The following is a 22,156-nucleotide window of genomic DNA, read 5'->3' as shown; positions in this document are numbered from 1 at the left end:
TGTGTGTGTGTGTGTGTGTGTGTGTGTGTGTGTGTGTGTGTGTGTGTGTGTGTGAGTGATGCTTTGCAGCGCACAGTACCTTGGGATATTCGGAAACTGTGGACTTTTGTCCTTGATACCAGCTTTTTTTCTTTTCTGTGGTTCAGACTGATGTGTACACAAGCAATTGCACATGTGTACTCACATGCACATACACACAAACAGGCACACACACACAAACAGGCACACACACGCACACACAGCCACGCGCACGCCTGCTTTGAAGGCTGTTTGACACACAAACAGATGAATGTTTGCCGGGGTCTTCTCCAAACACGCGTGACGTTTGGAGCCCGGAGCTCGCTCCCCCACTGCACCGTGCCAGCCTGGCGAACTCCTCCTCTGTTCCTGCGCAGCAGCAGCACTATCCTCCAGCGCTGACACATTTTAATTTTAGACCTGACGTTCTTCGTGTAGCGTAGTCCTCCAGTTTGCAGTTTGGCGTCGTCAGGATCCGACTGAACTCGAGGTCCCAGGGTGCTTGACAGGGGATCTAACGAGACCAAAGGGCCCTCAGTCCGCCGGGTGCTAATCCAACGTGTTACAACCAGGAGTCACACGGGGGCCGGCCGGACAGATTGCGTAACAAGAGGCTTTGCTTAGAAAGAGAAAAAGCAGGCTATTGTGGCTTCGCTGGTTCGCACTCGCGTGATTCTTGCGATTTCCGGGCCGTACCTTCATGGTTGAACGCACTTATTGTAGGGTTGCTTTGGATGTAAGCGCTAGCTAAATAAATGTAATGTCAATGCAACGTTGTTGTTATCATAGATCCCGGGATGGCGCTCCTCTGTAGCGTGATGTGACAGTGGGGATGTGTGTGTGTGTGTGTGTGTGTGTGTGTGTGTGTGTGTGTGTGTGTGTGTGTGTGTGTGTGTGTGTGTGTGTGTGTGTGTGTGTGTGTGTGTGTGTGTGTGTGTGTGTGTGTGTGTGTGTGTGTGTGTGTTTGGCTTCACTGGGACCCCCGCTTGTCAGTTGCAATTGGAAATGCGTGTATATGTGTCCATGTATGCCCTGTGCAGTCACGCGCGGGCTAGTGTGGAAAGCGCTAAGCAACATCGCCGCTCTCCCGCGGCGTAGGATGTCTGCGCTAAACGCGTTGGACGCAGGCTTGTCACACGTGTCACTTCGCCACTGGTCTTGTCCTTGCGTGCTCCCATGGTCTCCTCAGGCCTGCACTCTGCCACTCGCCGCCATGTAACCCTGTTGAGTGGATTCCAAGAGTATTTGGTCCCAAAACATCTATAAATGTCTGTACGTCAAAGTTCATTGGTGTACGGAATTGACAACATAACGTCACCTTGCTTGTTTAGTTTGTTGATAGGGGATCCAGGTTATGACTCCTCACTGACTTCACTATTGCGCTGGAGTCTGAGTAAGGGCGGTGTTGTGAGATGTGTTAGTCCTAGCGGAAGCACAACAAGTGAATAGGGTAAAAATAACCCAAGGGCAAACCCTGCAACGATCTCCTAGTGTTGTTTTACAAGTCCATTCACTGCTGTCGGGAGCGACCTCACCTTTTGTTGCAGAAACAAAGGAGTGCAGGATGTGTTTGGGGAACTCCTGAATGTAGATGTCAAAGTGCGGTTGACGACATGGGGGCGTACGGCTCAGGTTGGCTGGCGAAATTTGCTAGTTTGATCCCCGGCTCCTCCAAGCTTAGTGTCGAAGTGTCCTTTAGCCTAGCTGCTCCAGACGAGCTGGCTGTCTTGCATTGTTGACATTCCCCCGTTGGTGTGTGAAAGTGTGCGTGAAAGGGTGAATGTTAGGCAATAATTGTGAAGCGCGTTGAGTGGCCACATGGCCACATGCAGTCCATTTAACATTTACGACCGGCCCTGCGGTTAATGTGCTCTTCGTGCACCTATGCTTCACCGTTTGGTTGCCTCTCTTTTCCCCCCAGCGTGGCCGTCGCTCGCTCCCAGGACGTGCCTTCCTTCGGCCCGCCCATCCCCCAGGGCGTCACCTTCCCCAAGTCCACCGTCTTCAGGGACTTCCTCCTGGCCAAGGTGATCAACGCCGAGAACGCCGCGCACAAGTCGGACAAGTTCGGCGCCATGGCGACGCGCACGCGGCAGGAGTACCTGCGGGACCTGGCGGAGCGTCACGTGACCAGCACGCCCGTGGAGCCCACCGGGAAGTTCCCCTTCATCTCGCTGGCGCACAAGCGGCGGGAGCGGGTGCGGCCTTACAGCGGGGCGGAGCTCCGCAGCCTGGGGGCGGTGACCTGGCAGGTGCACGCCGAGGACCAGGTGGCGGGCGCCGAGCGGGAGTGCCTGCTGGCCGTGTCCAACGAGTTCATTATCCTGCTGGACCAGGACGCCAAGGCGGTGGTGTTCAACTGCGCCACGCGCGACGTGATCGGCTGGTCGTCGGGGAGCCCCGCCTCCATGAAGATCTACTACGAGCGCGGCGAGAGCGTGTCGCTGCGCTCCATCAACAACAACACCGAGGACTTTGGCGAGGTGGTCAAGCGGCTGGAGGTGAGTGCGGGATTATGCGCACGCACACGTTGGAACGCACAAAAGCGTTCCACCGCGTCATCAGCAATCACTCATAGCACACCATGAGTCCATCCAAGCTAGACCAACGACAAGTGCATCATAACAAACTTATAACAAGCCTATGATTACAGTTCATCTTTTTTAAACTTTTCGAGTTACTTTAACTTTAGAGCAACTGAAGGCTGTGTCAACCGTAAACGAGGGCTGCCGTTTGTGAGCCATGTTGGGGACGTTAACATGGCGACGACCGGGTCTCTAATTACACTCACCTCAGTGCCCCAGCTGTTTGCGCTGCAGGTCTGTGATTAAACACCAAGTGGCCCGTAATAAATGGTAATTTGGCGACATGATATCATTACGCCGGGTTGCAATGGGATGCAGCTGGCGGGACACTTTATGGGGAGGTAGTTTGAACATCGTCCTGACATTGCAACATGTGCGATTTGCGAGCTCCACAAGGGCAACACGTGGGATCTCTCACTCCGAGGGCCGGCTGTCGCAGGACTGGGTATGGTTTCCGGCTGTGTGGCTTTTATTCATCGTAGTCTCCTTAAACGTGAGCCTCCTTCTGCGGCCTGATATTGGGCCTCGTCCTTCCTGGAGGGGGTCTGAGCGACACCTCTCAGTCAGCCTCTTGCACGCTTCAAAGGAGCTGTCGGGGAGGGGAGCCACTGGAGTTAATTACCAGGAGCTGCTCGTCAAATGAGAGGGTTTTTCAGAGTGTGGTGTGTGCGGGCGGGAAGGTGTTGCGGCCGTGTGACGAGGCTACATCTGCGCTGATGGGGGCGGAGCAGGTGGAGGGGAAAACTGCTTTTGCCTGCAGCAAGTTTCAAGTGAACTGCAGAGTTATGCTCCGGTGAATTTGGAAGTATAATCTCTTGGTCTAGTGGTGACAGTACTAGGGTACAGTAATAGGGTGTTATGTCGCATTCCATTCAAACGGGGAAGTCTGAATTGCAGAGTTCCCGGTCATAAATATCAACAGGAACGCCCCCTGTGTGATAGATTTCCGAATTGGAAGGTTGGGAAAACCTAACGACCCGACCTCAGCCTGCAAGGTGTCAGCTCCGCACATCATCAGTAGTGAAAATGTAGTTATTTTCTGTTTATTAGCAATTCTGTCTCATTTATGTCATTAAATCAGTCGTACACTCAGTACCGTCCGACTTCTATCTACGGACATCTTACGGTGTTGGCATGCGAAAGATATTATGCTATGTGTGATGAATTATCGCTGGCTTAAACTGGTATTGCTACTAATAAAAAGCATCCAGGTTTTCTGACTTGTTGTACTGGAATGTGGTTAACTGGCGGAATGTAGCATTAATACATTCATGTAAAATATTGTATTGTAAGATGGCTGGAGAAAACGAATTATGTATCCAAATGAAGCGAAGCCTTGTGTGATTAACACAACACCTCACCTCGTTCCCATGCATTCTCCTCTCAAGATGGGATTCCTGAAACGGTGTGCTCCATATCTGCGTTGTTGGTGAGAGAGAGGACGGGACTTAGGGGGGGCGTAATCCACTTCCGTGAGGGTTCAGATGCAGACAAACGACAACTTTTTCCTCATTGTATTTTGAAATCCATTGAGCTAAAATACCAAAAGTGAAACCTTGTGGTTCTGCTTCTTCAATCTAACCCCTGACCCCTTCTGATCTTCGTCCCTAAACTCCCCACCTCCACCCCCCTCCTTCCCACCCTCTTCTCCCTCCCCCCCTCCCCTCACCCTTGACCCCTCACCCCCCGGCCCTCCAGCTCCTGACCAAGGGCAGCCAGACCACGGAGATGACGCTGCGCCGCAACGCCCTGGGCCAGCTGGGCTTCCACGTCAACTTCGAGGGCATCGTGGCGGAGGTGGAGCTCTACGGCTACGCCTGGCAGGCGGGGCTGCGGCCCGGCAGCCGCCTGGTGGAGATCTGCAAGGTGGCGGTGGCCTCGCTGTCCCACGAGCAGATGATCGACCTGCTGCGCACCTCCGTCACCGTCAAGGTGGTCATCATCCCCCCCCACGAGGACTCCACGCCGCGCAGGTGGGTGGCACAGCGGGGCGGGCCGCGGCGCGGGCGTACACGGCGAGCCCTGTCGGAGATTTACATTGACATTTCAGGGACTTTTAGGGCATCTAGGAGACGTTTTTTATCCAAAGCGACTTACAATATGTACATTGTTCAGAAGAAAGCGAAACGGCAATATATGGCTGTCGGTACAGTTAGGATGTTCATGGTGCCAAGTGCCAAGTACTAACAATCACTAGGTTAACCCATTCCCCGTATGTGAACAACAAAGATAGCTAGGATAAGACGCTGCACAATGCTAGGTGCTACCGTATTGTGAAGTGCAAGGTTGTACGACAAACAATAGGTGTGTACATTAAGTGCCAGAACGTACAACAAACAATAAGTTCTTGCATTAAGTGCCAGGGCGTACAACATATAATAAGTGCGTACATAAAGTGCCAATAACTTCCTGATCGAGTCAATGCAGCACTTTCATAGTATTTTCTGTTTCATCGCGCAACATTTGTTCGCCTGATTAAACTCTGCCCACCCACACACTTGTTGAGAGAAATAATGCATGTAAAAAGAAATTGCTCTGCTCATGATCAGCACAAAGTGTTATCGATTGACTCTGAGGGAAATGCGTGGATCATTTGATCTTGCACCCTCTCCAGGTAAAGGATTAATTAATAACTATCTTGAGGAACTACCAGCTCTCTCCGCACAGAGGCGTTATTGATCGACCCTTGACGGATGCGCGTGGATTCATGTTATTATCCGCCAATGGACTTCTGATGCCTTGAGTTAACCCACAACAAGCATGAGCGAGGGCACCCAGCATAACCAGCCTGTCTCTCCCCCCCCCCCCCCCCCCCCGGACTGCAGAGGCTGCTCGGAGCTGTACCACATGCCCCTGGTGGACTACAAGAACCACAAGGAGGGCATGCCCTACGAGTTCAAGTTCCCCTTCCGCACCAACAACAACAACACCAAGTGGCCGCGCACGTCTTCCAGCCCGCAGGCCCGCACCGGGAGCATGGGGGGCACGCTGATCAAGGCCCCGCCCCCCGAGTCGGAGGGCCGCTCTGCGGGGGTCTTGCCCCGAAGCGCGTCCAGCGACAGCCGGCCGGTCCACCCCAAGAGGTAAAACAAGCGCACCCCAAGCGGGCGAGTCAACAGGTCTCCACTGCCTCTTGTTACGTTTTTTGGGTCAGGGGTCGGGGGTCAGGGTGGGGGGGTCGGGGGGTCAGGGTGGGGGAGAGGATGTGGTGGAGGAGGGGAGGTAAGGGAAGATGTAAGATCAGAAGGGGTCAGGGGTTAGAGGAAAGAAGCACAAGCGACAGGGATTCACTTCTTGTATTTTAGTTATGTGAATATCAAAATACAACGAAGAGAACGTTGTCGTTTGTCTGGTTACATTTGTTGGGGACTTGACAAACCAATGTGGCCTGAGACAACCCCCCCTGCCCCCCCCCCCCCCCCCCCCCCCCCACAGTGTTCGACTCTCAGCCAAAAGGTCCGGGGTTCGATACCCAATATCCCCAACCTGTCCTCGAGGGATAAAAGCCTAACTCCTGCCCTGCCCCTCCCATAGTGACCTGTATCTAACTCCACTTTAAGTCGGTTCAGATCAAAGCGTCTGCTAAACTTATGCTTGTTATTAACTCCTTTTAAATCAAGTTAAAATGATCCAAAATGGAGTCATCTTGGATCTTCTTGACACGGTCTCCCCCCCCCTCCCCCCCCCCCCCGCCACCAGTGCCCACAGGTACTCCCCAGGCAACGACAACTATGCCCTGGCCTGCTCCATCGCCATGGGCCGCTCTGCCCAGCCCAACGCTAACGCTAACGCCCCCGCCCAGCCCTACACGGACAGCAGCAGCAGCAGCAGCAGCTCCGTCCACTGGAGGCAGAAGTCTATGCCTGAAGGGTAGGGTCACCTCGCATTCCAGAACCCCCCCCTAACCCTAACCCTAACACCCCCCCACCCCCCCTCCCTCCCCCCCACCCCCCCCGAGCAAGTTACAGCTCGTCATTGCTGGTCATGTCTGAACAAGCATCTAAACAACAACCGATGTATAGAAACACTGTACATAGTAGGACACGAGTAGGAAGAGTGCTTGGCTCCCATTAAACCTATCGTTTATAATATTCTGAATATTAATATTTATCACGGGTACTTTGTGGGTTACTATGCTACACAACTTGAGTTTCCCCTCGTTGATCGATGAATACTTACTTAGTCACTTCCTAAAACCCAATATTGCTTTAAGTATGAAGTAGTTCAAGAGACTAAATAGAGAGTATTCCACCGTAGCTAAATCCCACATTACATAAAAGAGTTTCTCAGCGCTTTACACCAGAAGGACTTTCCTCAACCCTCCACCTCTCCTCCAGGTTCAACCACAACAACGGTCGCTCCCCGGGGTCTGCAGAGAGGCCGGTCATGGGGGAGGGGGTCCACCTCCTCAAGCCGGGACCCAGTGCTGGGGTGGTCTCCGCTTGGCCCAGGCCCGGCGAGGGGGAAACGGGTGGCCGGACCAGCCAGGATAAGAGCGGGATGGGTAAGGAGGAACATCTCTGCTCCACTTTGACTTTCACTCATGAGTTTAGTTTAGAAAAGCCTTTTTATAACCACTTTGGCTCTTTAAGCCTCGCATTCACCCATTCACACAAATGCAACCATACACACACATGCAAAAATACACCTATTCAGACGCACGCATCAAAGCCACTTACTCATTCGCACATTAACCCATTCACACACACACACACACATCCAATACATTAAATTTTTTGCACACGTTATCAAATTCACCCATCCGCATCCAACACATTCATTCACTCATTCATTCCGGCTGACGCATTCACCCATTCCCACACTTATGAACCCATTCACACACTCATATTAACACATACACATTCGACGACCCATTCATACAATCACAGCTGTTAACGGCGACAAAAGCCAAACACCTGGCTTACCGGGAGCAGTCAGGGTTCGCTGCCTTGCTCAAGGACACCTGGATGAGCCGGGTGTGGAACCAGAAGGGAATGTGACCCTTGTCCCCCCCTTGTGTGTGTGTGTGTGCTACCCCAGACACGGTGGCCTGCAAGGCGGCCATCCCACGGCTGCAGCAGCAGGAGCAGAGCGGCCACATGTCTCCCAACAAGAACAACAAGGTGAGGCGCGGAGAACAGGTGGTCCCGGCTGAGCCCCCGCCAGCGTGTCGGAGAGAGGGGGGACCTCCATTAGCCCGCTCCCCCGTGGCTAATCTTTCATAATAACTGTGGACAATGTTGTCCCACGCGCTCCTCCATAAAGACACCTGACCTTTTATGTTTTTTTTTTTGTTTTACGACAATGTTTGGAGGGAGAGAGATTCTAGTCCCATCACGTCCCTCCGTGGGGACGTCCCTGTGCCCTCCGAAGGGCTTTGGCTCAGGACTTTGTGGAGGAAATGCACTGTGCATCGGACGCTATGTTGAACAAGCTCTGTGTGTGTGTGTGTGTGTGTGTGTGTGTGTGTGTGTGTGTGTGTGTGTGTGTGTGTGTGTGTGTGTGTGTGTGTGTGTGTGTGTGTGTGTGTGTGTGTGTGTGTGTGTGTGTGGAAGGCGGAGGGCCCGTACTCGTCCAGCCACTCCAGCAGCAACACGCTGTCCAGCAACGGCTCCAGCTCTCTGCACAGCGAGGACAAGTGGTACGAGGTGGGCTCGCGCGCCGCCGTGCGCAACGAGCTGGAGCTGGACGGCTACCTGCAGGGGGTGTCGGCCGACAGCGGCATCGACGCCGCCTCCTTCACCGCCACCCACAGCAGCACCGCGTCCTCCGGCACCGCGGTCGCCACCGTCAACGCCGCCGCCGCCGCCGGAGCCTTCAGGGCCAACGACCACAGCGTGGCCTGGCAGAACCTGGGGCCCGGGGCGGCAGGGGCCTCCCCTCCAAAGCCCGACACCCTGGCCCTCATGGGGCCCAATGAGGGCCCGGGGAAGACACCCTGCTCCCTGGCCCTGCCCGTGGACCAGGGCTCCAGTACCTTCAGTGACGCCGCCTCCCGCACCAGGTGTGGCCCCACCCCCCCTCACCCTCTCTGTCAACCCCACCCCCTACCCACGCCTCCCCCCTCACCCCAAACCCCCACCACTGTTTCTGATACGTTTTACATTTGAAGCTGCTACGGAATCATCCATGTTTTATTAAGCTGACAGTGATGCAGTGTGTGTACCTCGCAGTCAGCCAGATGCCAAATTCCTTGTGTGTGTGTGTGTGTGGCTGTCTGTCTCTCAGCGGGGGGGTGCTTGTGGTAGCTAGGAATGCTGAATTTTGAAGGCTCAGCAGCAGGGCGTACCCCCCCCCCCCTTTCCCCCCTGTCCCCCGCTAAATCCCACCTCCTTTGAACCATCCAAAGCCTTCCTCTTCCTCTTCACTCAGCCAGAAATAACTCCTGCGCCACCAGACCTGTACACTGGCAGCTTTGTTTCATCACAGACACACACACGCGCACGCACGCGCACATAGACACGCACGGCTGTTTGGAAGCTAGCCTTTTCAAGTCAAACCTTCAAAAAAACTTATTTTATGTTTTTTGTCTTTTCAAGTCAATAAATATTGAAAGCCCAAGGACAAACCGTGCCTTTTTTTTAATTTTAAACTTTGTATGTATTTTTTTCGATAGTAAAAGTTAACTCTTACGTTTTTGTCTCGGTGCTTGCGTAACTGAAAGGGCCATGAAAACATGTTGTTTATGAAGAGTTCAGCTCCAAACTCCATAAAGTATAACAATCCTGCAAAAAAACTGCCTTTTGAGTTTTCAATTTTCTAAAAACATTCCTCTTTCGCTCTCTCTTTCTCTTTCTCTCCGTCTCTTTCTATCTGTCTTTTCCTCTCGGCCTGTGTCTCGGCCTCTCTCTCTCTCTCTCTCTCTCTCTCTCTCTCTCTCTCTCTCCCGCTCTCTCTCTCTCTCTCTCTCTGTCTCTGTATCCCTAGCACTCTGAGCTCAGGCAGCCCTGGCTCATCCCCAGAGGAGCCCAGTGCTGTTCCCACCTCCCCTACCAACCTCTCCCCAGGGCCCAAGAGCTTCTACCCCCGCCAGGGAGCCACTTCCAAGTACCTGATTGGCTGGAAGAAACCGGGCGGGACCGTAAACTCTGTGGACTTTGGCAACACCCGCAAGTAAGCACTTCAGAAGGAGTACAGATGTTCTTGATTGACACCTGTGACTACTTGGAAGGGTGTATCAAACTGTGCTGAGTATTCTGCCTATTCAATACAGAAACGATCCCACTGTTAAGGGAGCTGGTTTGTGTGGCTTGGTGTAACGTGACATGTGCACAGAATGTAATTAGCCGCTCACATCTCTTGGCACCACTGCCTCCCGGTGGCCGAGCTGGGAATTACCTTGCGGCGTCCATCTTGCTTTCTGTTGAATTACGTTTTAACCTTGGATTTTGTCCCATAAAACCTAATTTAGATGAACAATCTATTCAGCCTGCATTCAAGTTAATCAGTAAAATATGTGGTTTGCTTCCATTACATTAGCTGTAATAATAATTGTAATTTGCATTTAAGCATTCTTTAAATTATAATTGGGAACTATAAATTGGGTATTTTACATAAGAGATGTACATGTGTAGTACAACTCAGATTTTTGGAAATTATTTAATGAATTAAATAATTGTCCTCATAGTTCTGACCATTGTTCCCCGTCTCTGCCCCCCCCCCCCATCAGACGTCACCAGAGCGACGGCCTGCTGGGCGGTCAGCCCCAGCTCCGGGCCAACCTGCGCGGGGCCCAGTCCCCCCTGCGCCAAGCCCCCAAGTCCAGCCTGGAGGAGGACCTGAAGAAGCTCATCACCCTGGACAGCCCCCCACCCAGCACCCTGGATGAGAAGGTATTGAGCAATAGCACCCCCCCTCGCTAACCCTAACCCCCCATGATGTTCTTTGTTTTGGACACAGTAGATAATAAGATAACAACGTTATTAACAGTATACCTATGACGAGGAAGCCATTCAAACAAAGACAGCATATTTCATGGTTCACTATGGATTTTGCATATGATTTTGCAGATCCTCACTCAGTGCGGCCCACAGATAATATTATCTGTGGGCCTCTTTATCATGAAAGTTGCCCATCCCTGATTTAGACACAATCTCAGCAGTTCTTATCCCCTCTCTTTGTTTTCGTTTGACTCTGCACATAGTTGATTGGGAAACAGCAAGCTAGGCCTATTGACTATGTTTTCTGTTTGTGATTGTTGGTTATTGTTGCCATCATCATAGCTAGTCTGTGTTTGTAATGCTTAATCTTTTGCTGTGTGTGGAAACATAGCAGCCTTTGAAGTACTAAATGTGCGGGTAAAGCCACTTTCCCACTGGACAAAACATCCCCAAATATCTGGCTTTGTCTGAAGTGGGAAAGGTTCCAGTCTGCGTTCATTCCCGGGACAAATGACTCTGCAGTGCAGTAATCACAGGCTTTACATTCTACTCTCCGATCGGCAGTGATGGAAACAAGACCACCCGGACACGCTAATTTTCTACCCTTTTCCAGCGCAAACTCTATGACGTGCGATGTGGTTTCCTGCCTCCCGCACGTAGACAAGAACAACATGAACAGTGTCCACAATCCTCCATGTTGCTTTCTTCTGTTTTCTCACCTGTTTTCTGGCCCGTTCGTTACATTGAAAGACTTTTAGTTACATTGAAAAAAAATAATACTCATATACGTAAAATCTTCATATACGTGCACAATTTTGTTAGAAAAAAAAGGGATTTTAGATGTATTTGATATGAGCAAATGTATTCTCATGTTCTCCTCTTTTTGTCCCTCACAAGACGCTGTTCCCCGGGCCGCCGCCCTGCCGCCGGCCCCTCCAGAGGACGCTGTCGGACGAGAGCATCTACAGCGGCCAGCGGGACCACTCCACCGCCGCCGCCGCCGCCGCCGCCCCGCGGGACGGGGCCTCCGGGGACCTGCTCTTCACCTGCTCCACCGTGCCGCGCTCGCCCACCGCCCGCAACACGGCCAGCCGCCGGGCCTCCCACAAGTCCCTGGGTGAGGAGGCTGGGCTCAGCACACACACCCGGAGAAACTCTGGGATAATTACACCTCAGAAATCCCGAGGCAGCCTCTCCATTGGGTTAGAGTTTTTAAAAAATGCAGCCCGCCGCTGGAAATGTTCCCTGTACAAAAGCTTGCGCTATATTTTTGATGTTTCTCCGTGCGAGATGACTAGTCCACGCGGGGTATTGTGAGTAGTTGTATGATGTTGATGTAGGGAGGCGGTTTAACTCAGGGCTTTGGCACTGAGTCATATTTATGAGTCGTACGCTTGCATCGCAGTCGGGGAATAAATGAACACCACTATTGCAGTTCTGACATTTAAAAGCACTGAATGTTTTTACAATGGTAGAATCTTGACACAGAGTACACCGGCTAGATGATTAATAAGACTTGTGAGTGCAAAGCTGTCACGCGCTTAAATGCGCTTAACATTAGTCAGCATAGTAGCGACTCTAGACGTTATGGACCAACGCAATGCTTGTGTCTCCGATTTAAATGTGAGTGTAGAATTGGTTCTGCAAAGCTCCAACACAGTCGACGACACAAGCTGCGCCGGCCGTGGTGGTCCTGTCCGTCTCCACTGGGAGACCATGGCGTCCGCACTGGCAGGCTTAGGGGTTAAAGTTCCACTGCAAATGTATGCATATGAAAAAGTAAAATTTGCTCGTTGTATTGGATCCAATAGATAAACCGTGGGAGCAATAGACCGTGTGCAGACTTCACTCTTTTATATGTATTGCCTCACTTGTCGCTCCTGCAGAATTGTTTTTAAACGTGTGTTTATCTTCTACTACTTCGCTGTAGGAGGTGTAATGCATGAGCTTGTGATGTTGGAAGACGCTTTCCCTAAAACTGTGCTCTCACGGTGCATATTTAAATATTTGTGTTTCCCTGTGTCACCCAGGAGACCTGTCTGGCCCAGAGAGCTTGTCCCTGGACCAGGACATCAAGAGCCAGCAGCTACAGGATGCTGTGCTGATGCCACTTCCTGGAGCCGGGGCCGACGCCCCTCTGGACTGGGCCCATCTGGTGGACGCTGCCAAGGCCTTTGAAGGTAAACGAGGCACGGCTCTGCCCTCTTCCCTTCGTTCTGAGCTCCGTCAGCCACCAGGGGGCCTGACCTCGCTGGGCTCCCCCCCTCAAGGTGGAGAGGAAAGAAGTGCTCATATTCAGCAAAACCAGGTTCTGGGGAGAGGAAGGAGACGGGCAAGACCAACGGTTTATCAGAGGATTTCTCTTTCTAAAAAAAGTTTAGAAACGTGGAATTGAACAGACGAGGCAGTTTTACTAAATGCTGATGTAACTAATATGTATTCATACAAGTGTAGCGCCTCATCCCTTTCCTCCTGACGAGAGACTCTCAAAAGATATTTTTACTTTTATCTTTTTTTCTCCGGGCCCTTCAAACGGCCCTTCAGTGGATCTTAGACGCAATGTTTCAGTGCGGCCTGCATATTTATTGAGAGCTCCATATAGTCAGACGTCTTTTTTTCTGACAACCTGCGCGATCAATCCATGTCTAGCCCCAACATAGTCCACTGCAAGGGATGGTAACCTTCCTTTAATAACGGATGGGACATACACCAGATAACATGTACATTATTATTTATTTTTTTTATATATAAACGATTTTCCCCAATGCAATCAGTTGCAAGGAATCACCACTAGAGGGCAGTAATTAGCAGTGATAATCTAATTTAACGCTACTTTTCTGCTCTTAATTAACACATTGAACCGGGCCTGTGTGCCTTCAGAGCAGAGGCTGGTGGTGCTGGCCGCCCAGGAGGAGAGTTCCAGAGCCGAGAGCACAGAGACCACCGTCCCCCAACAGGCCGAACCGCAAGTAGCCTCATCGAGGCAGCCCTCGCCCAGGTGAGACGACGCAGCCCCCTGCCCCAGGTCCTGACCCCGCCATTAATTTGATGACATGCAAGCTGACCGTGTTCTCCTTCTCCTCCTCCTACTCCTTCTCCTCCTCTTCCTCCCCCTTTTCCTCATCTTCCTCCCCGTTCTCCTCCTTTTCTTCCCTTTCCTTTTCCTCCTCCTCCTCTTCCTCCTCCTCCGCCTCCTCCTCATGCTCCTCCTACTCCACCTTCTCCTACTTCCCTTCCCCCCTCCTCCTCCTTCTCCTCCTCTTCCTCTCCCCCCTCCACTCCCTCCTCTTCCTCTCCCCCCTCCACTCCCTCCTCATCCTCCTCCCCCTTCTCCTCCTCTTCATCCTTCTCTTCCTCCTCTTCCTCCTGTTCCTCTTCCTCCCGCTTCTCCTCCTGCCCCTCCTCCCCCTTCTCTTTTTCGTCGTCGTCGTCGTCGTCCTCCTCTTCCTCCTCCTCCTCCTCCTCCCCCTTCTCTTTGTCGTCGTCGTCGTCGTCGTCGTCGTCGTCCTCCCCCTCCCCCTTCTCTTTGTCGTCGTCGTCGTCCTCCTCCTCTTCCTCCTCCTCCTCCTCTTCCTCCTCCCAGTGAGAGCCCAGCCTGTCTGATGGGTAAGGTGAGCCAGCTGGAGTCCCTGGTGAAGCTGCTACAGGACGACCTGAAGAAGGTGAGAACGGGTGCCGGTTCGAAGATCTTCCTATTTGTTTTGATTTAATTCCCTTTATTAATCCTTAGAAGAGAAACTGTCAAACACAAACATTAACTGACATATGGTCATGACGAGGACCAACAGGCAAACACATCCAAAGGCTTCTCCTTGACCTTATCTTAGTCACATAGCCCAGCTCATGTCCCCACAACGTTCACCGACTGTTTCCTCTTTCTTTCGTGTGTGTGTGTGTGTGTGTGTGTGTGTGTGTGTGTGTGTGTGTGTGTGTGTGTGTGTGTGTGTGTGTGTGTGTGTGTGTGTGTGTGTGTGTGTGTGTGTGTGTGTGTGTGTGTGTGTGTGTGTGTGTGTGTGTGTGTGTGTGCGTGCGTGCGTGCGTGACACCCTGATGTCCTCCCCCCCCCCCCTTCCCCAGGAGATAGACGCAAAGGCGTCGCTCCAGGCCCAGGTCCAGGGCCTGCGGGAGGACAACCAGCGGCTTCAGGAGGAGTCGTACAACGCCTCGGCCAAGCTCAAGAAGTTCACCGAGTGGGTCTTCAACACCATCGACATGAACTGACCCGGCCGCCCCCCCCCCCACCTCCCCACCGACACCCTGTCCCCCGTCTCCACCTGATGCACAAAACCACCACCCCTTCTCTGGGGGCTGTGATCACCGCGGGCCCCCCCAGGGGCCGGATCGGCACATCACAGGCTGCGTGTTAACACTTTGAACGGGCGCTGTCAGACGGCCCCCCCCCCCCGCTGCCCGGCGCCTGCTCTGTGGAAGGAGCGGGAGGCCGCAGGAGACCCTCAGAACCACCGTGTGCAGTCGTGCTTTGTATTGGCCGTTCGTCCGTGAGTCTCGTTGTGAGTACAATCAGCACTTGGTTTTTGGGGGTTTGAGGACCGAAGGGAAGGAGCTGGAGGTGCAGAGCGAGGCCGCGAGACGGCCCGGGAAGCGGCACGGTCTCGTGCAGGTGCCTGATGTCATGTGTATGGCCTGCCCCCTTTTTGTGTGTGTGTGTCTGTGTGTGTCTGTGTCTCGTAATCACAGATTTGAAAGTGCTCCCCCTGCATGTCAGAGAGAGAGAGAGAGAGTAAGAGAGAAAGAGAGATATAGTAAGTGAGAGAGAGAGAGAGACATGCAAGGAAGAGAGAAAGATGCTCAAACGCACCCTGGGGATTTAGAGCGCTGGGCGTGATGTCTGTGATTTATGTCCCCCATCAATTGCAATTCCAAGTAAACAAAATTCCCGGTGATGAATTGCCCGGCTTGACATTGAGCCCAGGCGAGACAAGTTGCTGTCTCCGGTTTGTGACTGTGAAGCGGTGTCCGGGACGCTCGTGATAGAAAGTGATGCTTTAAAGAGAGATTAGGTGAGTAGGTGCAGTGTGTGCAGTGTAGCGTTAACCACTGTGTAGATGCGGTTTACTTTGATGCCAGTTTTATTTTTTTAACCGATGCATACGACACAGATAGAAGATGATTGTCACCATCCAATATGGCGTGATGATTTATTTTTCATTTTTATTTTTTATAGCGCTCATAGAAAGACAGACTGCTTCCTGGTTAATAAGATTGATAATAAGATAGTCTATGTATGTACGCATACGATCCACTGCAAGGGCCTGCCTGTAGAAATAAAAAGGATGTGTCTATTATAATATCTGTGTACGGAGTTATAGGTTATTTTCATTGAGCTAATCGAAAGAGTATCGTAAGAACACAGATATACAAGGAACCAAGAGAATGACGTGCATGAACCTGAAAACCAAGCGAGATTTGTCGTGGAATTAATGTGGATTGCTATTTTCAAATGGAAGTTCAGGCACAGCTACCCCCTGCTGATTAGTGTGAAGATGACAAATGGGATGAGCAACAATCATGCAGATACGAATGCCATTCGTATTGAGTTCTCCTCGGATTAACAATGTAGATACCATACCAGAAAAAAAAAATAAGATTAACATAAAAAATAAGTAATTTAATTTATTATTTTTAATGATTTATGTTTCTCGGAACCTTCGATATGCAACTGTTTAATGCCCTCGCCTTGACTGCTGCAGTGACCAGGCATCGCCCCCTAGTGTTGGCTATATGTAAATGCAACACTTTGCTGAACCTCTATAATGTCCATAGCATGCTACAAAGCCCAACGACATCTGATGCTCTATTGATTCAATCGGTACTGTGATGTGATGTTAAACTTTAAAGATTTTAAAATGTTAAGATATCCAGTGGTCTGTAGCCTATACAAATTCTGCCTGTGTCCCTGACCCATGATCCGTTAAGACGTGAAGAGAGCTAGGAGGACGGATGGCTGCAGCGTTCTCCTTTTCTAAGCGTGTGTTGTAAAGACGTGTACATATACCAGAGGAACCTCTGGCAGTCATCTGAAATTTGCACCTTCATACTTTTTTTAAAGATTATTTTTAATGCATTTCTCATTTTATTACGTAGATGATATAGTGGCGATGACAGGAAGGGCGAGCGAGGAGTAAGGCAGGAGGTGAGACCAAGAGCATGAGCCGGACTCAAGTGCAAAAATAATTACACAAAAGATAAATATAAAAATGTATGAACATATACGGCTTGCCTGAGTCCCTCCACAACACAGAGAGGGGGCCTGTCCCTTCATTCACTGTGTGTGTGTGTGTGTGTGTGTGTGTGTGTGTGTGTGTGTGTGTGTGTGTGTGTGTGTGTGTGTGTGTGTGTGTGTGTGTGTGTGTGTGTGTGTGTGTGTGTGTGTGTGTGTGTGTGCGTGGCAGCATGTGATTCTGTTTACTTTGAGCTGTGATGTGTAAAAAAAAAAAATACAGTTTATATCTATTAAAGATATTTTGTTGAATTATAACGTCTGTCTTGTCTCTCTTGCTACACTGCATGCGGATAAGCACTTTTGGGTGAACATTTTTATGGGAACCAAGAATTTAAGATTATTGATTGAATGAATACTAATATGTATTAGGCCCATCCATTATGAGGTGGTTTGGCCTACAGGAGTCTGTCGGAGAGGGGGAGATGTTGAAAACAATGGCCGCAGCAGTGCTGGGAGTTCCAGCTTAATGAGTTAATTTACTGGTGAGGATAAAATCATTCAATAGATTGCAATCTGCCACCAAATTTTAAATCTGAACCTACAAAACCTTTAATATTTTGGCCTGGATAGAAGCTCATTAGCCTGATTGATTTGATCTTATAATATGCCTGAAATACCATAGGATTTCATAGTCATCAAGTGTTGGCTCACCGCAGGACCAGCTAACGCACAGGCCATGAAGATGATCCCCCTTGACTTGCCTCTCTCTCAGCCCACCCCTCACTCTATTGAACATAGCCCTTTTTCAATACATGTTGAAGTAAAACACAATTCTTGTGATTAGTGTCTACTGTCAGACATTCTTAATAATTGTGTCAAACCTGCACTTATTCATGGTAAAATATTACTTCTTCATCTTCAGCCTCATCTAAATTCCTGTCCCTGCCAACAGGACATATTTGAATGAGAAATAGTCGAAAAGTGGTCTTGTGGTGTGGCTTTAACAGTGCTTTTGATTACAATTTTTTTCAAAATAGTGTTTGTTTGAGAAGTTATTTTAATTTAAAGAAATTGAAAAAAAATTGTCTTCAAACCATTTGCATGTCTAATGTTTTTGTCAACATAATTTATTTAGGGTAGAACTGGGTGGGCAAACTTTTTGGTTTTAGGGCCACATAATTTTTTTAAGCTGACCTGCGGGCCACTCATTCGTCAATAAGTTCTACACGCCGAGTAACTGTTCTGTGTCATAAACGTATGTTTCAAATTTGCTTTCGTTTTCTGGATATGAAAGACTTGCTGGCTCCTCAAAAACGCCCCTTCAGAGAAAGGTTTGCTTACCGCAGCGAGCCAGGTACAAATCCTGCCAGTGGTCCATTTCTGTATGTCCTCCATCTCTCTTCCTGTCTATCTCACTCTGTCATAAAGCATAAAAATGCAAAAAAATAATAATGGCTTAGGGTTTTTTTAATGTAATACGCCTGACGGGACGGATTAAACAATGGGGCGGGCCGCATGTGGCCCGCAGGCTTTAGTTTACTTTGGCCACCCCTGCTGTAGAATGAGTGTGATGGTGTGATGAAACGTTGGGCCGGCAACCGCGAGGCAGACGGCACCAGTACCGTCTGCCTCGGGTTGCCGGCCCAACGTTTCTGTTGCACTACGTTGGACGCTTATTGGGGTCATCCCTGTTAACGTTTAAAACGACATTAGGCCTACCCCCCTGGGGGGGGGGGTAGGCCTAATGGCCAGAGCCGGCCCTGGTTAACAGCAAGAATCATTGAACCCTGCATCGAGGCTGTATTTCAAACGTAAGTAAATTGGCTTTTCTTCTATTTTAAATAGCAGTTTGATTTCTCTCACAGATTGATTCGAGCCGAGCGCATGAGTGCGCGCATGCGTGTTCAGTAAACAACCCCCCAACGTTGGCTGGGTCGCTACACACACTTCGGAAAACGCTGCTCAATAATTTAGCATTAACGGAGATTAAAAAGACGCCTCCCTCCCTTCACCCTGCTCCGTCCCGACTCCACTCCATTTTAGAGCAGATTAGACGACCACAATGATCCCACCCTGTCTGCCCCTGTCAGCCCGCCACCTCGTTAATCACACGCGGGTCTCGAGGCTGGAGCCCGTGACGGCGCTACCTACGTGAGGCTGATTGCAAGTCAACATAGCGTTGGTGGTGGTGATGATGATGATGGTGGGGGTGTAGATTGTTTGCGCACGTGTCCACTGTTATGTAGCTGGGGGTGGGGGTGGGGGTGGCGGGGATGGGGATGGGCGACCACCACCACTGTATCACCACGGATAACGTATTCTGCCGTGAATCGGTGGAGGAGGCTGTAACAGAGCTCCGGTGAAGCGGGGGAATCTTTCTCAATCTTTCTCACTGCAAGGCCTATCACAAAAAGGATATTGTGATCATAATAGTATAATAGGATAGACCATAAACATATACAATGAGTGCACAAGATAGGCCTTAATAACGGTGCAATGAGCACAGGCAATGAGCACAGGCACCACAGGCTCACCGTTTTTTTAAATTGTGCATTGCTTAAAACGAGAGAATGGTGCAAGGAGTGCACAATTAAAAAATGGCTCTCCATTTTCCATCCTCGCACATAAAAGTGTTGCCCCTTGCACCACTGTGGGTCCTTAGTTGGTATTGGAATGCGGCAGTAGGCCTTGATAGGTTCTAAACTGATTTTCTTAGGACCATAGGTGTACACGATGGTTAAACAAACACAGAACGTCTTGCAGGCCTATAGTCTTTCGTATAGTAGCCCTGCGAGGACTTGTACTGATTAACTATGGTTGTGGAGAATCACGGCTCTGCATAAGACGCACGTCCACAATCGTCTGGATATGGGGCCGGTCCAACAGACTTACGCTGTCCATGGTGCTGGACGGAAGTGGGCTTTTTTCTGATGTACACATTTTTACACACTCAGACTTTCACTTGACAACAGACGAAGCAGGAAGCGAGATATTCTCTGATATCTTAGTAACTGGTTCTGTGAAAATATACACAACCATATTGTGCGTGTATCTGTGTGTGTCTACGTGTGTGTGCCCGTGTTCATTCTACATGCATGCCTTCCCAAATTGGCCACGTGCAATGTATTTCTGGACTGTAATCCTTGGGGGGGAGAGGCTTTCACAATCTCATTTATTGCAGAAAAAAAATAAGCTTTATTTGTTTGGAGTGTTCCAATGAACGCTTGGATGATTTTTGTATCCCGTTTTAAAGTTTGACGCCTCATTTGGAGGCCAATGAAAGGAAAGCACATGGCTGGCGTTATTAATTTTTAACAGAGACCACGACATGAATGAGGAGGCTTCTGGTAAATGAAGGAACATCTACACGCAGGCATATGCTGGTGTACGGTTGAATATATATGATTTCGAATGCTCTTCCTTCTTTCCCAGACTATCTAGTGTGGCCCGCATGTCTGCGTGAATGATCATACGATGTGCTGTGAGATAGGATTTTGATACCTCGCTCAATGAAATGTTTCTTATTTTCAGCATCAGTGGGCGCTGCTGCAGTCTGCATCTATCTTGCTGTCCTAATTTCCTCTTCCCTGTGCATCCAGTAGTCTCTCTCTCTCTCTCTCTGTCTCCCTCCCTCTTTCTATCTCTATCCCTCTCTATCTCTCTCCCTCACTCACTCTCGCTCTTTATTTATTTTTCTCTTTATCTTCTGTGTAATTCCTTCATCCCTCCCCTTTTTTTTTTTACCAAGTGTCGCTGCCTTCCCCTCCCTCCGTCTCTATCTCTCACACACACACACACACACACACACACACACACACAGAAACAAGCACACACACACAGCCCTCCCTCCCTTCCTTCCCTGTCTCTCTTTCGCACTGCCTCTCTCCCTCTCTCTCTCTCCCCGAGTGAGCCTGGCTCTCACACACACACGGACACACACACACAGTGGCAGAGCGGGAGGATGAGAGAGGAGCGCACATGTGAGGATCTCCTGGGCTGACCGCTCTCTTCTCTCCTCTCTCCCCTCAATCCTCTCTCCTCTCTGAGGCACAGAGCTGCCGGTCCCCCTCTGCCTCAGCCCGGGCAAGGCAGCACTGGAGGAAGAGGAGGCAAGACGAGGAATACTGCAGCAACCAGCTGCTCTCTCCCCCACCCCCCTCCTTCTCTCTCTCTCTCTCTCTCTCTCCTCTTTCTCTCCCCACTTCTGTGTATTTTCTCCCCCCTTCCCTAACACCCTCCTTTCTCCCCCCCCCCCGCCCTCTCTCTCCCTCTTCCCCCCTCTCTCTCGCTGCTCCACTGCCTCCAACCACTGTCATCTTCTTGATCCCTTCTTCTTCTTCTTCTTCTCCTTCTTCTCCTTCTCCTTCTCCTTCTTTTCTTCTTCTTCTTCTTCTTCTTCTTCTTCTCCTTCTCCTTCTCCTTCTCCTTCTTCTTCTTCTTCTTCTTCTTCTGCTGTTTCTCGCTCTCCCCCCCCCCCCCCGCCCCTCCCCTCCTGCCAATTACACCATGAACCCTGCCTGCCGCTTGTTGCTAAGGGGAGCCAAGCAGGGGAGCCGAGTGGACGAGGCGTCGTTTTGTTACTAAGGTAATGGATGCTTCATTTATGGTGGGGCAACATCTGTGAGGCATTGGCAGATGTTGTCGTGCACGCTGCTGGCCCGGCCGCTGCAGAAACTAATGTGTGATGGATCCGTGGCGTGGAGGGGATTCGGCTGTATCGTTGGTAGCCAGGGGCTAGACGGACTCGCATGCTGCGTTCCGGGCACCGTTCTCCTCGCAGGGGTGAGGTGGTTCTGTCCGGGGGGGGGGGGGGGCAGAACTGGGTCGCGTGTCCGGGCATCGATGCCTTGTTAGTTGGAGCGTTCAATGCTGGTGGTGGTGGTGGGGTGGACTTCTGACTAGAGGTGCTTTTGACTTGTTTGTAAGATCTTGGCTTGCGTATGAACGGGATTCGTTGCAGAGGTGTTTACGTGTGTCTCCTGCTCTCTTGATGTCCTAGCCCGCATTCATGCCTGTTTCACTCTCCAGCTCCCTCCCTCTCTCTCCCCCCACTCCCTCTCTCTCTCTCCCCCACTCACTCACTCTCTCTCTCTCTCTCTCTCTCTCTCACTCGCTCTGCTTCTAATGCTCTGCATCTAGCAGGGACTCAGATTTGCGTTCGTCTTACGATGGGAGGAAGTTGTTCTCCAACGTAACTCCAGAACGCCCCCCCCCCCTTATGTGTGAGAATAACTTCCACCGTCACGCGAGGTGCACTTTGCTGTCGACTTGACACAGATGCACGTCCCTCTCTCTCTCCTCTTACCTCTCTGTGTGTGTGTGTGTCTTCCACAGTCCCACACTCAAACACCGAGCTCATGGCGCTGCTGTGGCGGATGCGGAACACAGGACGTGCCCTTAATGCGTTGTCTGGCGTGCGCCAGCGAGCGCTGACGTGTCGCCCCAATAGACGCCAGGCGTTGCGCCGCACACTCCTGGTGGCAATAGCA

The 22,156-nt window shown here is 50.8% G+C and overlaps 1 protein-coding gene across 3 annotated transcripts in view; it reads left to right on the top strand.

Moving 5' to 3' along the window:
- The window catches only part of LOC132457869 (signal-induced proliferation-associated 1-like protein 1), a 41,977-nt gene extending 24,995 nt beyond the window's left edge, over positions 1 to 16,982 (top strand). The window contains exons 8-22 of one of the 3 annotated variants that reach the window (XR_009525782.1): positions 1,940 to 2,519; positions 4,302 to 4,576; positions 5,429 to 5,686; positions 6,303 to 6,473; positions 6,941 to 7,107; positions 7,644 to 7,726; positions 8,159 to 8,607; positions 9,531 to 9,716; positions 10,273 to 10,435; positions 11,381 to 11,600; positions 12,514 to 12,663; positions 13,364 to 13,481; positions 14,067 to 14,145; positions 14,561 to 16,841; positions 16,897 to 16,982. Coding sequence is in view for 2 of the 3 variants with exons in the window: in XM_060052234.1 (XP_059908217.1) it covers positions 1,940 to 2,519; positions 4,302 to 4,576; positions 5,429 to 5,686; positions 6,303 to 6,473; positions 6,941 to 7,107; positions 7,644 to 7,726; positions 8,159 to 8,607; positions 9,531 to 9,716; positions 10,273 to 10,435; positions 11,381 to 11,600; positions 12,514 to 12,663; positions 13,364 to 13,481; positions 14,067 to 14,145; positions 14,561 to 14,704 (3,043 nt within the window). In the remaining variant the exon portion in view is untranslated. Of the gene's footprint in view, positions 1 to 1,939; positions 2,520 to 4,301; positions 4,577 to 5,428; positions 5,687 to 6,302; positions 6,474 to 6,940; positions 7,108 to 7,643; positions 7,727 to 8,158; positions 8,608 to 9,530; positions 9,717 to 10,272; positions 10,436 to 11,380; positions 11,601 to 12,513; positions 12,664 to 13,363; positions 13,482 to 14,066; positions 14,146 to 14,560 lie in introns of all 3 variants that reach the window. The other 2 variants (XM_060052234.1, XM_060052235.1) reach the window with 2 other exon arrangements.
- Positions 16,983 to 22,156: the final 5,174 nt, after the last annotated feature.

This window comes from Gadus macrocephalus, chromosome 5, assembly GCF_031168955.1.
Source record: "Gadus macrocephalus chromosome 5, ASM3116895v1".
Taxonomy (NCBI): domain Eukaryota; kingdom Metazoa; phylum Chordata; class Actinopteri; order Gadiformes; family Gadidae; genus Gadus; species Gadus macrocephalus.
The sequence above is the reverse complement of the archived record's forward strand: the minus strand, read 5'-3'. Positions and strand labels throughout refer to the sequence as shown.